The sequence below is a fragment of the Rhinopithecus bieti genome, unplaced genomic scaffold, assembly GCF_001698545.2.
Source record: "Rhinopithecus bieti isolate Rb0 unplaced genomic scaffold, ASM169854v2 scaffold_13262, whole genome shotgun sequence".
Lineage (NCBI taxonomy): Eukaryota > Metazoa > Chordata > Mammalia > Primates > Cercopithecidae > Rhinopithecus > Rhinopithecus bieti.
In genome coordinates, this window is record NW_016808004.1 from 4,384,514 (window position 1) to 4,401,420 (window position 16,907).

At 43.3% G+C, this 16,907-nt stretch overlaps 1 protein-coding gene across 6 annotated transcripts; it reads left to right on the forward strand.

Annotated features, from left to right (window-relative positions):
* Positions 1-940: 940 nt before the first annotated feature.
* Positions 941-15,525, forward strand: CNBP (CCHC-type zinc finger nucleic acid binding protein). Of its 6 annotated transcripts, none has more exons than XM_017884994.1 (5): positions 941-1,161; positions 13,232-13,369; positions 13,467-13,559; positions 13,728-13,926; positions 14,443-15,523. In XM_017884994.1, exons 2-5 carry the CDS (start codon positions 13,246-13,248, stop codon positions 14,558-14,560), a joined length of 534 nt encoding a protein of 177 aa, XP_017740483.1. In that variant the 5' UTR covers positions 941-1,161; positions 13,232-13,245; the 3' UTR covers positions 14,561-15,523. The 6 variants fall into 6 exon arrangements, with proteins under 6 accessions (XP_017740483.1, XP_017740488.1, XP_017740484.1 ...); XM_017884999.1 differs by having other exon boundaries at positions 975-1,161; positions 13,232-13,348; positions 14,443-15,525; XM_017884995.1 differs by having other exon boundaries at positions 990-1,161; positions 13,232-13,351; positions 13,725-13,926.
* Positions 15,526-16,907: the final 1,382 nt, after the last annotated feature.

Below are 16,907 nucleotides of genomic sequence, written 5' to 3' on the forward strand. Positions count from 1 at the left end.
ATAGCACTGGGATTCGGGAGTGGTGGCTCATGCCTGTAATGCCAGCGACAGAGCAAGACCCCACTCTTAAAAAAAAAAAAAAAAAAAAAAAAAAAAAAAACAGAAAAAGAAATCATAGTATTGAACTGGGAGGTTTCACCGAGATTAAACTTGGGACTCTTCCCTTTTCTGTTTCGAATAAAGCCATTCTAGGATGAGACACAAAATTTTAAAATATTATAGTTTACAGTTACCAATTTAAATTGGGTTTAATCTTGACAAGAATATCTACGGCTATATACACAAATCTTTTTGGAGAAAATACCATACCTAAACTGAAGTCTATTCCTGAATATGACAGACCAGGTCAAAAGGTTTTCCTGGCCCTCCAGGGGGATGTCACTCACAAACGTGCTAAACGTCACAGTCTGGGCCCCACTCCCTTCCATGCTCATGACCTTCCCAGGAAGGCCCCTCGCCCTTACAAGGCACTTTCATCTTGGGAAGATACATCAGTCCTGGAGGAGAAAGCAGCAAGGCCTTCCGCGGCTCACAAAATCCATACAAATCTCAGCCTACATCCCACAGCCGTGACGACCGTGACCTGGCATCCCCTTTTCTGCAAACTTAAATGTTATCTGGAAATCGGGCCTGGCTCTGAAAGCCAAGGGCCTGGCAGGAGCCCAAGAAGGGGGAGAAACTTTCTGCGGCCCCAAGCTAATCGCAGTCACTGCACCGAGACCCGTCCCCTGGCATCCCTTTGCTCCAGCTGACAAGACAGACCACCAAGGTCAGCCAGATTTCCACCCAGTCCGCCCGGGCCCGGACCCAGCTGGGAACGGCCCAAGAAGCATCGGAACCGGGATACCGGCGGGAAAGGCCGCGCCCGGGGCACGGCGGGAAAGGCCGCGGCGCGCAGAAGCACTCGCCCCGCCCCGCGCCGCGCTCTGGTGGGCGGCCCTCCCACGGGCGACACTGATTGGACTACCGAACCCCGCGCGCTGATTGGCCGCGTGGGCGAGGCGGAGGAGAGCCGTGCGCAGCGGCGTATGTGGGGCCGTGTGCAGACCCGCGTGTGGCGCAGGCAAGGACCCTCAAAATAAACAGCCTCTACCTTGCGAGCCGTCTTCTCCAGGCCTGCGTCCGAGTCTCCGCCGCTGCGGGTCCGCCCCGACGCGGAAGGTGAGGGCTGGGGGAGGGGGCTGGCGCTGAGGGAGCCGCAGTGCGGGCCTGGTGTGGTGCGGACAGAGAGGGTAGGGAGCGGCGAGGCGGCGATGGCGGCCGCACTTTGGCCTGCGCCGCTGCTGCGTCAGGCGGGAAGCTCGGCTCTTGCCGCCGCCTCGGACCCGGGTTTCTGGCGCACCGCTGTCGGACGACACTCCTGTCCTTTCTTCGTCCTGGAAAGCTGGGTCGCCGAGCCTGCGGGTCTCTCGGCGCCAGGGCCGCACCCCAGGCCGCAGGCTTAGGGTAGAGGAGGCCCGCCCGTGCGCCCTTGGGGCCGAGGCCCTGACGCTTCGAGCGTCGCGGAATGAGGGGCCGAGGGTGGATTTGGCGGGAACTCACTGGAAGGAGTCCGTGTGGTGGGGAAAGGCTCCGACGAAGGGGGGATGGGGTGGGTATAGTCGTGCCGGCCATGTGCTGGGGTCGTGCGTCTGGCGGGCCATGTGCCAAGGGTTTTGGGGGCCTTAGAAAAGGGTTCTTAGGCCGGACGCGGTGGCTCACGCCTGTAATCCCGGCGCTTTGGGAGGCCGAGGCGGGAGGATCAAGAGGTCAGGAGTTCGAGACTAGCCTGGTCAACATGGTGAAACTCTGTCTCTACTAAAATTACAAAAATTAGCCGGGCGTGGTGGCGGGCTCCTGTAATCCCAGCTACTCGGAAGGCTGAGACGGGAAAATCGCGTGAACCCGGGAGGCAGAGGTTGTGGTGAGCCGAGATCGCGCCACTACAGCCTGGGCAACAGAGCGAGACTCCGTCTTTAAAAAAAAAAAAAAGGATTCTTGAAGAAGCCCTTGTGTTTGGGGTGGCGAGACAGTGCTGGAAGACTTGGGAGCCTTTAGTGTTTATACTCCCCGTAGTTGATAGTTCCCGGTTCTTGAATTTTTATCGTCATTTAAATACTAAGTTGCTTGTGTTACATTACCATTCGAAAAGAGGCTGATGGGGCTCACTTTCCCTGAGTCAACACGATTTAAGTTGCTGGGATCCTTTAAAAGCGCCATTACCAGAAAAAACACGAATTTGTCAAACCTCCAAAACCACAGCAGCGGGCGGTAGTCTGCATCATTTCTTGGATTAATGAAACAGATGTAATTACAAACGAGACACGAAATTCAACTAGCCCCCCTCCATCTAGATTTTTCCATATCGTGAGAGCCTATTTTAGAATGGCATAATGGTCCACATTTGGGTTTAGGTGTTGATTTTATTATGGGTAAGGCTTGTGCTTGTTCCCACATGTTAACCACATGGCCTCAGCCACAGGGCACTTCCAAAGGAAGTAACTGCTTCTGGTCTTGGGGGTCTTGTGAAAAGAGAACATTGCTCAGTAATCGTCTGTGATTTCAGCTAGTGTGTTTCAGGCATTATTCAGAAGGACTCAGAAGAGGTAAGATAAACCAAAACTGAATTTGTTTTTTGTCTTTTTCAAAGTGAAGGAGGTCTAATGAATATCCCCATCTTGCTTTTAAATTAAATTTTTAAAAGTAGATTTTTCCCCCTTTCCTATTGTTTGACCCAATTTTGGAGTGAAAGGTAACCAGTTACTATTTCCATTCGAATTTAAATTAGCAATTTTATGTTATTTGTTTGCTCAAGCAATATAACGAGTGTAGAGCTTTGAGGGTTTCAAAAAGATAGGAAATGTAGCCCTTATCTCCTGGGCTTCCCCCTCCCCCCTCCTAAATAGTTTTAAATGCTTCTAATGAGTTACTCTGGTTAAGGATAAACACCTGTAAAGTGCCAGGACCCTGGGTACATGCTGTTTTTAGTTTGAGCAGCCTGATTCTTGTCTACAAGAGCTCTTTGTGTATTGGAATATAAAAGGAATAATTTATTACATTCCCAAGGCTAGAATTAAAGACTTAAGTTTTTCAGATTTCATCTCTTGATAACAGTTTTCCTTTAAAAATGTAACTTTTCTGAGGAACCAAAGGTCCACTTCTTTTTCATATTGGTAACAGTAAAGGTAATGTATTTCAAACAGATGATGCAGTCTGTAAAATATTTTGAACCAAATCAGTGGAAGACCAGGGTTTTTCCTTTTTTTTTTTTGAGATGGAGTCTCTCACTGTCACCAGGCTGGAGTGCAGTGGCACGATCTTGGCTCACTGCAACCTCCGCCTCGCGAATTCAAGCGATTCTCTTGCCTCAGCCTCCCTGGTAGCTGGGATTACAGGCGCCCACCACCACGCCCAGCTAAGTTTTGTATTTTTAGTAGAGATGGGGTTTCACCATGTTGGCCAGGCTGGTCTCGAACTTCTGACCTTGTGATCGGCCTCCCAAAGTGCTAGGATTACAGGCGTGAGCCACCGTACCCGGCCAGGTTTTTCTTAAACTGGCATTTGAACATCTGGAACAGGCAGGGAGATGTCTTTTTTAAAGTATAAATGTGTTTTGTTATATGATTTGTGACAATTCTACTTGTCTTTTTTGAGAGAGTCTTTCTCTGTTGGCCAGGCTGTAGTGCAGTGGCACAATCTCGGCTCACTGCAACCTCCGTCTCCCGGCCTTAAGCAATTCTTCTGCCTCAGCCTCCCGAGTAGCTGGGATTACAGGCGTGTGCCACCATGCCTGGCCAATTTTTGTAGTTTTTTTTGTAGAGATGGGGTTTCACCATGTTGGCCAGGCTGGTCTCCATCTCCTGACCTCAGGTAATCCACCCGCCTTGGCCTCCCAAAGTGCTGGGATTACAAGGCCTGAGCCACCGTGCCTGGTCAACAATTCTACTTGTCTTTTAAAGTTCAATAAAAATATGTGGCATGTATATGGGATAGTACCAAATTGGTGCCTAAAAGCAATGACACCACCATTGGACTGATTGGAATGATTTGTCTATTGGCTGAAGATTTGACCACAGAGAGGTTTTGCTTTTTTTTCCTTGCAGGACTGAAAATTAAAAAAAAAAAAAAATAGTTCCTTTTTTCTCTTCCTAGCCTCTTGACAGTAAGTAGAGAGCCAGAAGAATGATGCCAAGGCATCCTGACCTGCTGCGTGGAGAACGCTCTTTCTCACTTAATAGAACTCTTATTCTGGCAGTGTCAGATGCTGCTGCAGCAAGGGAATGCTGTTGAGTGATTGCAGTAAGCTATGCAGCATTTTCATGTTTAAAACTACTGGGATAATAAAGTGAGAACTTGAGGCCACCAAATTTCAAGTTGTAATTAGAAGGATTTTGTTAATTAGGAATATGAGTGCTACAGTGATCACCTGTAAATACAAATGAGGTGTTAACTAGTGAATCGAGTTGCCAGTGTTTGTGTGTTTGGTGAGACTCCTAAGTTCTGCCATGAAGTTAAAGAAAATACCTGTCTTAAGATTCAAGAAACCTGTGTGAATGAATTCAAAGTAATTATGACTAGATTTTTTTGTAAAGCTATCAGTTCTAGTTTTACTTTGATTTTTATCTAAAGAGAAATACAGAATGAATAGAGCATTACAATTCAAATGTGTGGTTTTTTTAAGTTACTAGATACATAGTAGTAATACTTCTATGTAATATTTTGAAGAAAGGAGTGAATTGGTATAATTCCCTACTTTAAAATATTACACAATAGCATTTTGTCATATATTATCATAGCATTTTGTGTACTTTACCACTTTTTTTTTTTTTTTCTTGAGATGGAATCTTGCTCTGTCACCCAGGCTGGAGTGCAATGGCAGGATCTCAGCTCACTGCAACCTCTGCCTCCTGGGTTCAAGCCATTCTCCTGCCTCAGCCTCCTGAGTAGCTAGGACTATAGGCATGTGCCACCACACCCGGCTAATTTTTGTGTTTTTAGGTTTTTTTGTGTGTTTTGGAGATGGAGTCTCGCTCCGTCACCCACACTGGAGTGCAAATGGCATGATCTCAGCTCACTGCAACCTCCACCTCCTGGGTTCAAGTGATTCTCTTGCCTCAGTCTCCTGAATAGCTGAGATTATAGGCACGCACCACGATGGCCAGCTGATTTTTGTATTTTTAGTAGAGACAGGATTTCACCATGTTGGCTAGGCTGCCGACCTCAAGTGATCTTCTCGCGTTGGCCTCCCAGAGTGCTGGGATTACAGGCATGAGCCACTGTGCCCGGCCTCAACTCTTAACCAAAGCCTTTGCAGAGGATTTAGAGCAAGATTCTTGAAATCCTGACTGTAGTACTTTCTAGCTGTGTGGCTTTGGGTAAGTCACTTGGTGTCAGATTTTCTTATTTTTTATCTTTTTGAGACAGAGTCTCGCACTGTCGCCCAGGCAGCCACCGCCTCCTGGGTTCACACCATTCTCCTGTCTCAGCCTCCTGAGTAGCTGGGACTACAGTCGCCCGCCACCACGCCCAGCTAATTTTTTGTATTTTTAGTAGAGATGGGGTTTCACCGTGTTAGCCAGGATAGTCTCGATCTCCTGACCTTGTGATCCGCCCACCTCGGCCTCCCAAAGTGCTGGGATTACAGGCATGAGCCATTGCACCCAGCCAATGTCAGATCTTCAGTTTGTCATTAAAATGGAGCAAGAATACATAACTTGTAAGGTTGTAAGATTATAGATATGTTTACTAATGCCTGACTTATAGATACCCAGCTATTAATTAAAACCCTTCAAGAATTCAGGGCAGGCAGAAATGGATGTAATTAACCAAGGTCAGACAGTAAATGCAGGAACCAGGATAAAAATATAGAATGGCTCCCGGGTAAGTATTCTGTTTTCCATTATTCTGGCTAGAATGTGGGTAATACAGAATGTATATTGCTTCCTTTCATTGCTTTTTTTTTTTTAGGTGGAGATTTGCTTTTGTTGCAGTGTTAGCTCACTGCAACCTCTACCTCCCAGGTTCAAGCGATTCTCCTGCTTCAGCTTCCTGAGTATCTGGGACTACAGTGCCACCACACCCAACCAATTTTGTATTTTTAGGAGAGACGGATTTCTCCGTGTTGGTCAGGCTGGTCTCCAGCTCCCAACCTCAGGTGATCCGCCCACCTCAGCCTCCCAGCACTTTGGGAGGCCGAGGCAGGTGGATCATGAGGTCAGGAGATCGAGACCATCCTGGCTAACACGGTGAAACCCTGTCTCTACTAAAAATACAAAAAAAAAAAAAGTAGCCAGGCGTGGTGGCGGGCACTTATAGTCCCAGCTACTGGGGAAGCTGAGGCAGGAGAATGGGGTGAACCTGGGAGGCGGAGCTTGCAGTGAGCCGAGATCACACCACTGCACTCCAGCGTGGGCAACAGAGTGAGACTGTCTCAAAAAAAAAAAAAAATCTGAGGTGTTTTAGTACCATGTTGGAACACCAAACTGACTTAATGGAGCATAATAATGCATGTATACATTCAGAGGGTAAAAGCTCCAATATGGTCTAAATGGAGTTAAGTGAACAACATGAATGAGTCAGGGATAACCCTGAGCTTGCAAAAAGTAAGGATATATACAAATGTGAATGTGTACAGCGGTGTTAGGAAAACCATATAAAGTAATAAAGATAGCCAGAATCATACCCTCCTTTGCTAGTGTCATTTTTATCTCCAGCTTTCCTGTTGCTACTTTATTTTAAATGTATTTTGTAGGACAGAGTTATGATCATTCTATTTATTAGAACCCTGATTGTTAGTCTTGACCACATACTATTAGATTTTAGTAGTTTACTAGATTTGTTCTTAATACCAATAGTATGGTAAAATTACGTTAAGGAAGACAAATTTAGTAACCATTTGTGGTTTCTTTAATTCCAAGATAAGTTCAAAATTTGAAAAATAGTTACACCTCTTAGTTTAGCATACATGGCTCCCCAGTGAATCGTCAGTCTTGTCAGACCCTTTTTTTTTTTGAGACGGAATCTCGCTCTGTCGCCCAGGCTGGAGTGCAGTGGTGTGATCTGGGCTCATTGCAAACTTTGCCTCCTGGGTTCAAACAATTCTTGTGCGTCAGCCTCCTGAGTAGCTGGGATTACAGGCACGCGCCACCACGTCCAGCTAATTTTTGTATTTTTAGTAGAGACAGGGTTTCTACCATGTTGGCCAGCTGGTCTCAAACTCCTGACCTCAGGTGATCCATCTGCCTCGGCTTCCCAGGATGCTGGGATTACAGGCATGGGCCACCCGGCCTGGTCCAGACCTTATGTTGACTGTCTTAGTCATTTCTTCCCTTGCCTGGCATGCCCTGTGCTCCTATCACCCTTTAAAGTAGTTTGTATCATAAAATTTGATACACAAAATTGAAACTTAGGACAAATATCTTGATGTCTGGTAGTTGAAAATTTGAACTGATTTGGAAATCACCAGTTTTTCTCCTCTTAATCTCTTTTCCATTCCATTCTGGAAATAGACTGTAAGGTGGGAAACAAGTAGAAGCAGTTAGTCTCGCTCTAAACCTGCTATGTAATAGACATTGGACTGAGTTCTGTCTACTGTCTGTAAGCAGTCAAAAGTAGAAAGAATATGTACCCAGGAGACAAAAACTTTGGTTATTAAATTGAATATATATTAAGCACAAGGTACTGTGTAACAATTCTTACCACACATCAGTTTTATTATTTCCCTTTTACAAGTAAGACAGAGATGGGTAGTCAGATGTCTTTGAGGTAACACAGCAAGTAGTTAAACTGGGTTAAGTGATTAACCCAGGTTGAGTATGGTTCCGAAATCTCTTACAGTGTCAGGCAGGCTACATCAGTGCAGTATACATATATCAGGTTTCATGAAAATTTTTTTCCAGAGAAAACAAACCCAAGGAACCTTTAGTAACTGGTCCCTTATATTAGTGGTTTTTAGCAAAAGGAAGAAAATAGGTGTTTTTCGGCTGCCTGACAAAAGTGAAAAACATTTTGTTTTTTATTGAAGTTAGTATGTATGTTTTGTAGCATTGCATAAAATAGTACTGAAGTCTAATTGACTATGAATTCTTGGACTTACAGAACCTGGATGACAAATTAGAGGTTCTGGTCTGGCTGCTGACTTTTTTAGTTGTCTTGGGTGTAAATTTCTCGGCTACATGTGGGGATGGTGTTAGATAATCTGAAAAAAATCTAATTTTCATGGTTTTATGATTCAGCAGTTTTCTTCCTTTGATATTTTCTAGTCTTTGCTTTATTATAGACTGGAATCCCAAAAATAACAATTACAAGTAGAAGATACTTCTGTTACTGGATTTGTAAAAAAGTTACATTGGAAATGTCCTTTGAGTGGTTGGCCCTGATACCTGTCAGAAGCTGAAAGTTGTGGATCCTAAATTCATTTGGGCAGAATCTTACCTATGGTTTCAGAAAGCTGAGAGTTTCAGAGAGTGACTATAGTCAGTCCTTAGGGAATACAAAATGGAGAATACATCATTACTTTAAATTAATGGTGCAGTAACTCTGGTGACTGATAGCAGTAATTTAGATGCTTTGTTGTTAGTACTTGATTAGATTGGATTGGGTCAGTAGTTTCATTCACCAAATTACTAAAGACCCCTGCGCCCCCCACCCCCAAAAAATTAAAATACTGAGTTACATGATGGCTACTAAAAGGATAACTGTATGGGGTGTTCGATGATTCAAAGGTTAATTACTTGGTCTCTACCTTCCAGGAATATGATACAAGGCAATGTGGTACTGCCATTAGACAGATACTAACAGAGTGTCCTGGTACTTAATAGGAAGGATAGTTCCAGGCTGGGAGATGTAGTCAGATTCTTTTATAGAGTTGGCATTTGAGTTGGCGCACGAAGGTTGGAAAAAGTTGTAACAGGTGGAAAAGGAGCAGGGGAGACCAGGACAGTGAAAATCCAGCCAGGAGCAGTCATAGGCAATGAGACAGACTCATGGAGCCATGATTCTCAGCTGTCTTACCTTACCTTAGTTTTCCTAAGGAATATCATGGAATTCTGTAAAGACCTTTAAACTCAATACATTCATATGAGATGAGTGCTAGGATCGGGACCTGCTGCCTAATATAAGTAGTGTGAGTCTAAAACATTGTGGAAAGCAGTTAGTTTAATAATGTTGTTAAAGAGACAAGTCTATCACAAGGGACCAGTTACCAGTGAAACTGTAGACCACCTGATTCACTCTGATAGGGTTGGCCAAAGGGAGGAGAGGACAGATTGCATACATAGTACCTAAGGACACTGAAAGACCTCTTTAAAAAGCATGTCATATTGATGATGTTTGAAGGCTATTAATGTTTTTCTTCCCTTTTAAGGCTTAGTGTTTTTTTTTTTTTCTTTATTAGCATTAATTTACTCTAGTAAAATTATGTGTAACTAAAAGCGGCAAAACAGGCTGGGCGCAGTGGCTCACGCCTATAATCCCAGCACTTCGGGAGACCAAGACAGGCAGATCACGAGGTCAGGAGGTCGAGACCATCCTGGCCAACATGGTGAAACTTGTCTCTACTAAAATACAAAAAAATTAGCCGGGCATAGTAGTGCACGCCTGTAGTCCCAGCTATGCAGAGGCTGAGGCAGGGGAATTGCTTGAACCCGGGAGGTTAAGGTTGCAGTGAGCCAAGATTGTGCCACCATATTGCAGCCTGGTGACAGAGCGAGACTCCGTCACACACACAAAAAAGGCAAAACAGGTAAAACTTCTGTTCTAGTGTGCAAAGTTCTGCCTTTGCCACTGAGGTGCATATCTTTTTTACAGAACATTTTTGTTTTTTGAGACGGAGTCTCGCTCTGTCGCCTAGGCTGGAGCGCAGTGGCCCAATCTCAGCTCACTGCAACCTCCGCCTCCCAGGTTCAGGCGATTCTCTTGCCTCAGCCTCTCTCAAGTAGCTCGGACTACAGGTGCGCACCACCACACCCGGCAAATTTTTTTATTTTAGTAGAGTTGGGGTTTCACCATGTTGGCCAGGATGGGCTTGATCTCCTGACCTCATGATCCACCTGCCTCCCAAAGTGCTGGGATTACAAGCGTGAGCCACTGCGTCTGGCCTAATTTTGTATTTCTAGTAGAGATGGAGTTTTACTGTGTTGTTCAGACTGATCTCAAACTCTTGACCTCTGGTGATCCTCTTGCCTTGGCGTCCAAAGTGCTGGGATTACAGGTGTGAGCCACTGTGCCCAGCCTTGTTTTTTTTTTTCTCTTTTTTTTTTTTTTTTTTTTTTTTTTTTGAGATGGAGTCTTGCTGCCCAGGCTGGAGTGCAGTGGCGCAATCTCAGCTCACTGCAAGCTCCGCCTCCTGGGTTCACGCCATTCTCCTGCTTCAGCCTCCTGAGTAACTGGGACTACAGGCGCCAGCCACCACGCTTGGCTAATTTTGTTGTTGTTGTTGTTGTTGTTGTTTTGTATTTTTAGTAGAGACGGAGTTTCACCGTGTTAGCCAGGATCGTCTCCATCTCCTGACCTCGTGATCCACCTGCCTCGGCCTCCCAAAGTGCTGGGAGTACAGGCGTGAGCCACCGTGCCCAGCCTGGTTTTGTATTTTAAACAAGATGTATCTTGTTTAAATATCAAATTATAAAATATTCAGGCCTTGCATATTGTCTGGATTATACTCTAAAAGTAATCATTTATGTGTAAATAATTCCTTGAGAGCAATAGTTAAATGAGCTCAACTGGAGAAGATAGACTATTTTATATGCCTTTTTTTTTTGTTGTTTTTTTTTTTTTTTTTTTTTGAGACAGAATTTTGCTCTTGTAGCCCAGGTTGGAGTCCAATTGCATGATCTCGGCTCACTGCCACCTCTTACCTCCTGGGTTCAAGCGATTCTCCTGCCTCAGCCTCCCGAGTAGCTGGGATTATAGGCATGCGCCACCAAGCCTGGCTAATTTTGCATTTTTAGTAGAGATGGGGTTTCACCATGTTGGCCAGGCTGGTCTCGAACTCCCAACCTCAGGTGATCTGTCTTCCTCGGCCTCCCAAAGCGCTGGGATTACAGATGTGAGCCACTGCACCCAGGCTGCCATTCATTTTTTTTTTTTTTTTTTTTAATCCTGACTCTTCCCTTTGGTGGAAACCGGCAAATACTTTACATAATTTAGGATGCTTGATACTAGTATAGTTAAGAAATAATTATTACAAAGCAGATACTGTTTGAAATTCTGTAAAATCTGTTTTAATCTCCTTCACTGGCTGGTTTCTTCTGACTAGAAATACGTTTTGTGCATCTGAAAGCACCAATAACTCATAGCCAAATAATTTTTTTTGGTAATATGTTCATAGGCAAATGGCAAGAGTTAGTAGAAAGTTAAACAGTTACTGAAAGTGGAGAACCTTGCCATTTTTCTGACTGCCTTTTGGGTCTTTGGTGTTGTGGTTGGGTTAGCTAATTCCATTATCCAGTCAGTTTTACTCAGTTGGAAATATGTTTTTCTAGATGATGATGCCTGTGCTTAGGTTTGAGAGGATATTTAAAATACGACTTTGTGTGCCATTGTTTGACAATGGAATTAAGGGTAAAAATATTGAGATATGGAAGTGTGAAAATACAGTTACATTGTTTTCATTCCATTCTATTCCATTTCATTCTATTTTAAGAATAGCCTCAATTTATTTTTAGATTATTACATAAGAAGTACAAAATCTATTTGCTTTAGTGGGAGTTTTATTTTTATTTTAAAATGATACCCAATTAAAGGAGTTTATCATGAAATTCTAAGTTGCATTGTTTAAAATGTAAAATTACAGAAACATTTGGAAAGGGGAGAATAAAAGAAAAGAAAACAAAACACAAATGTTCCCAGTGCTGTATGTGCCATTATTAGCGCTTTGGTGTAACTCATGGTCATTTTCCTCGTGTTTTTATTATACAGTCGTCTGTTGGTATCTGTGGAAAAGTGGTTCCACGAACTCCCTCGGATACCAGAATCCTCCTATGTTCAAGTCCCTGATATAAAATAGTGTAGTACTTGCAATAGAACCTTTGCACATCTTTTTATATACTTTAAAATCATCTCTAGATTACTTACAATACCTAGCACAATGTAAATGCTGAATAAGTAGTTGTTAACGTATTGTTTAGGGAATAATGGCAAGAAAAGTCTGCATGTTCAATACAGATGCAACTTGTTTTTCCACTGAATATTTTTATTCCGAGGTTGGTTGAATTCATGGATGCAGAACCCATGGATATAGAGGGCCACTGTACTTGTACTATCTAGAGATAAAATTTGTGTCTTGCATTTGTTTTAACATACCTGTTCTAAGGAATATCTCAGTCACCAGGCAAGTGCTGCAGTATTGCTAGGTACTATATCAGGTGCTAAGGTTAAGAGAGTATTTTCCTTCACTGACTCCTCACTCTGAGAATCCATTTTCTGTGTGCGTGTGTGTGTATGTATGTCTCACTTTGTCCCCTAGGCTGGAGTGCAGTGACATGATCTCTGCTCACTGCAACCTCCACCTCCCAGGTTCAAGTGATTCTTCTGCCTCAGCCTCTCGAGTAGCTGGGATTACAGGCGCATGCCACCATGCCCGGCTATTTTTTGTATTTTTAATAGAGACGGAATTTCGCCATGTTGGCCAGGCTGGTGTCAAAACTCCTGACCTCAGATGGTCCACCTGCCTCGGCCTCCCAAAGTGCTAGGATTACAGGTGTGAGCCACCGCGCCTGGCCACTACCAATTATTTGTTCTCATAATGGATTTTCACTGACCCTAACCTGTAAATTCCATCACTTCCATCAATAACTATTAACGTGTATATTATAATAGGTCTATAATAAGCATGTAGTTGTATGATTATTTTATTTTTTTGAGACGGAGTCTCACTCTGTTGCCCAGGCTGGAATCCAGTGGCACCGTCTCAGCTCACTGCAACCTCCGCCTCCCGGTTCACTCCATTCTCCTGCCTCAGCCTCCCAAAGTAGCTGGGATTATAGGCGCCCGCCACCTTACCCGGCTACTTTTTGGATTTTTAGTAGAGATGGGGTTTCACCATGTTAGCCAAGATGGTCTCGATCTCATGATCCACCCACCTTGGCCTCCCAAAGTGCTGGGATCACAGGCCTCTGCACCCAGCTATTTTTTTAACTGATGTATTAGCTAGCTTTTTCCCCCATAATAGTTTTCCAAAAATACATTAAACGAGAATAAAAGTTAAAAGAACTTTCAGTGGTTTAATGTTGTTACTTTTAATATTTCAAAGATCTGACTGCAGCCATGAGCAGCAATGAGTGCTTCAAGTGTGGACGATCTGGCCACTGGGCCCGGGAATGTCCTACTGGTGGAGGCCGTGGTCGTGGAATGAGAAGCCGTGGCAGAGGTGGTTTTACCTCGGATAGAGGTATTTTGTCGACTAGCAAAATTTGAAGTACTTCAGTATTTGTTAGTATCAAGACTGGTCTGACTAGCCGAATTCTCTTTGTTTTTGCTCAAAACAGGTTTCCAGTTTGTTTCCTCATCTCTCCCAGACATCTGTTATCGCTGTGGTGAGTCTGGTCATCTTGCCAAGGATTGTGATCTTCAGGAGGATGGTAAGTATTTAACACTTCCTTTTCATACACCTCTGGAGTTTGGAGAAGTGAGCACACGCAACTGCGTATAGCATTTCCACCTTTGAGGTTTTGTATTGTATAATTTAAAACATAACACGTTGTAAAGGTTTTATAGTCTTGGTCTGTTTCTTTTCCTTATTGTTGAAGCCTGCTATAACTGCGGTAGAGGTGGCCACATTGCCAAGGACTGCAAGGAGCCCAAGAGAGAGCGAGAGCAATGCTGCTACAACTGTGGCAAACCAGGCCATCTGGCTCGTGACTGCGACCATGCAGATGAGCAGAAGTGCTATTCTTGTGGAGAATTCGGACACATTCAGAAAGACTGCACCAAAGTGAAGTGCTATAGGTAAGGTGTCAGAAAGTTGTTAGAAGAAAACTCATTGCAGAGATTCTTCCAGAGATGAATTAGCTATAAATAAATGGAAGGGCTTTAATAAATTCAGTGAAAGTTAGCTGTGACCAGATAAGACCAATTTTCACCATACATAACTGGCAGTCTGTCTGTATATAATTTTGTATTCTACCCTGATATCCTGTGGCTTATGGTACAAGGACAGTTTTCACAACTGGATTTTTTTAATATGTAAAAATAAGAGTGTTATAGTTTGAAACTTCCAGAGACTTCATAGAAAGCTCTATAATTAATACACATAAATCTTTTATCATGTAACCAGAAATCTTTGGCTGTTTGTGACATGTAAAGTGTATAATTTGATAAATATTGTGTACATGTCTGTGAAACCTTAGGGGTTAATTGCATGAAGACAAGGATCACGCGTTTTGTTCGGCATCGTGACTGTTGCTTTGGTAGACAGTTTTGTTCTGAGGCCCATTGTGAAAAGTATTTTAATTTCTTTTTTAGGTGTGGTGAAACTGGTCATGTAGCCATCAACTGCAGCAAGACAAGTGAAGTCAACTGTTACCGCTGTGGCGAGTCAGGGCACCTTGCACGGGAATGCACAATTGAGGCTACAGCCTAATTATTTTCCTTTGTCGCCCCTCCTTTTTCTGATTGATGGTTGTATTATTTTCTCTGAATCCTCTTCACTGGCCAAAGGTTGGCAGATAGAGGCAACTCCCAGGCCAGTGAGCTTTACTTGCCGTGTAAAAGGAGGAAAGGGGTGGAAAAAACCGACTTTCTGCATTTAACTACAAAAAAAAGTTTATGTTTAGTTTGGTAGAGGTGTTATGTATAATGCTTTGTTAAAGAACCCCCTTTCCGTGCCACTGGTGAATAGGGATTGATGAATGGGAAGAGTTGAGTCAGACCAGTAAGCCCGTCCTGGGTTTGTTGAACATGTTCCCATGTAGGAGGTAAAACCAATTCTGGAAGTGTCTATGAACTTCCATAAATAACTTTAATTTTAGTATAATGATGGCCTTGGATTGTCTGACCTCAGTAGCTATTAAATAACATCAAGTAACATCTGTATCAGGCCCTACATAGAACATACAGTTGAGTGGGAGTAAACAAAAAGATAAACGTGCGTGTTAATGGCTGTTCGAGAGAAATCGGAATAAAAGCCTAAACAGGAACAACTTCATCACAGTGTTGATGTTGGACACATAGATGGTGATGGCAAAGGTTTAGAACACATTTTTTTCAAAGACTAAATCTAAAACCCAGAGTAAACATCAATGCTCAGAGTTAGCATAATTTGGAGCTATTCAGGAATTGCAGAGAAATGCATTTTCACAGAAATCAAGATGTTATTTTTGTATACTATATCACTTAGACAACTGTGTTTCATTTGCTGTAATCAGTTTTTAAAAGTCAGATGGAAAGAGCAACTGAAGTCCTAGAAAATAGAAATGTAATTTTAAACTATTCAATAAAGCTGGAGGAGGAAGGGGAGTTTGACTAAAGTTCTTTTTTGTTTCAAATTTTCATTAATGTATATAGTGCAAAATACCATATTAAAGAGGGGAATGTGGAGGACTGAAAGCTGACAGTTTGGACTTTTCTTTTTGTACTTAAGTCATGTCTTCAATAATGAAAATTGCTGTTAAAAGGATGTATAGGATTTAGATACTTTTGCAAAGCTATAGAAAATTCTCTTTGTAATGCATTATAATAATGCCCTTGAGTTCTGTGTTCAGTCTGAACAAGTTTTTTGGTGGTGGTGGTTTTGGTTTATTTTGGAGATGGAGTCTTGCTCTGTTGCCCAGGCTGGAGTGCAGTGATGGGATCTCGGCTCACTGCAACCTCCACCTCCCGGGTTCAAGCAATTCTCCTGCCTCAGCCTCCTGAGTAGCTGGGATTACAGGCACCTGCCACCACGTTCCGCTAATTTTTTGTATTTTTAGTTGAGACGGAGTTTCACCATGTTGGTCGGGCTGGTCTCAAACTCCTGACCTCAGGTGATCCACCTGCCTCCCCCTCCCAAAGTGCTAGTATTACAGGCGTGAGCCACCGTGTCCGTCCCATTCTGAACAGTTTTAATACCATTGCTGTTTTAGTGTTTTGTGTTTTTTGAGACACAGTCTTGCTCTGTTGCCCAGGCTAGAGTGCAATGGTGCGATCTCAGCTCACTGTAGCCGCCGCCCCCGCCCCTGCCCCCCACTTCAAGTAGTTCTGCCTCAGCCTCCCAAGTAGCTGGAACTACAGGCGTCCGCCACCACACCCAGCTAATTTTTGTATTTTTAGTAGAGACGGGGTTTCACTTTGTTGGTCAGGCTGGTCTCCAACTGTTGACCTCAGGTGAGCCAATGTGCCCCACCTTTTCCTGGGTTTCATAAGGATCTGAAGTGGTGGATTCCTTGTTTTTGCTAGTATGTTATTTAGAGTTGAGATGGACCTTAAAATTCACCTGTTTTAACTCACTTTGTAGATGAGTTAAATTTAATTTACTTAAGGATATACAGTTAGAGCCTCAACCATTCTTCACTCCCCATGCTGTTTCCCCCTCCTTTGACATTAAATGCAGTAGGCGTCATATACTTTTTCCATTTAGTTCATTTTCCCCTTCCATGCTGCTTTGTGATTCTTCACTTGGGGTATGAGTTTTTCATCCTTCATGCAGGGTTCTGTCAGTTCATGGTATAGCGATTCAGTGTTAAAATGGTGGTGTCTCAGCTGTGCTGTGCACATTCCAACCATGTCAAATTATCTAATAGTCCAAAGGTATTACCAAAAAGGTAATAACATACTCATTTCTTTATGAATATAAGCTTATAATATTTTTTCATGTGCTATTTTTACTGAGCAAATTGTATGTCTCACATGTTAATAAATATCTTGACAATTTTATTTTCTACCACATGTATGAAACAGCATAAGGAAAAACTTGTTTTCGAAGGCATCACTGTTAAATGAGGTTTGGGGGC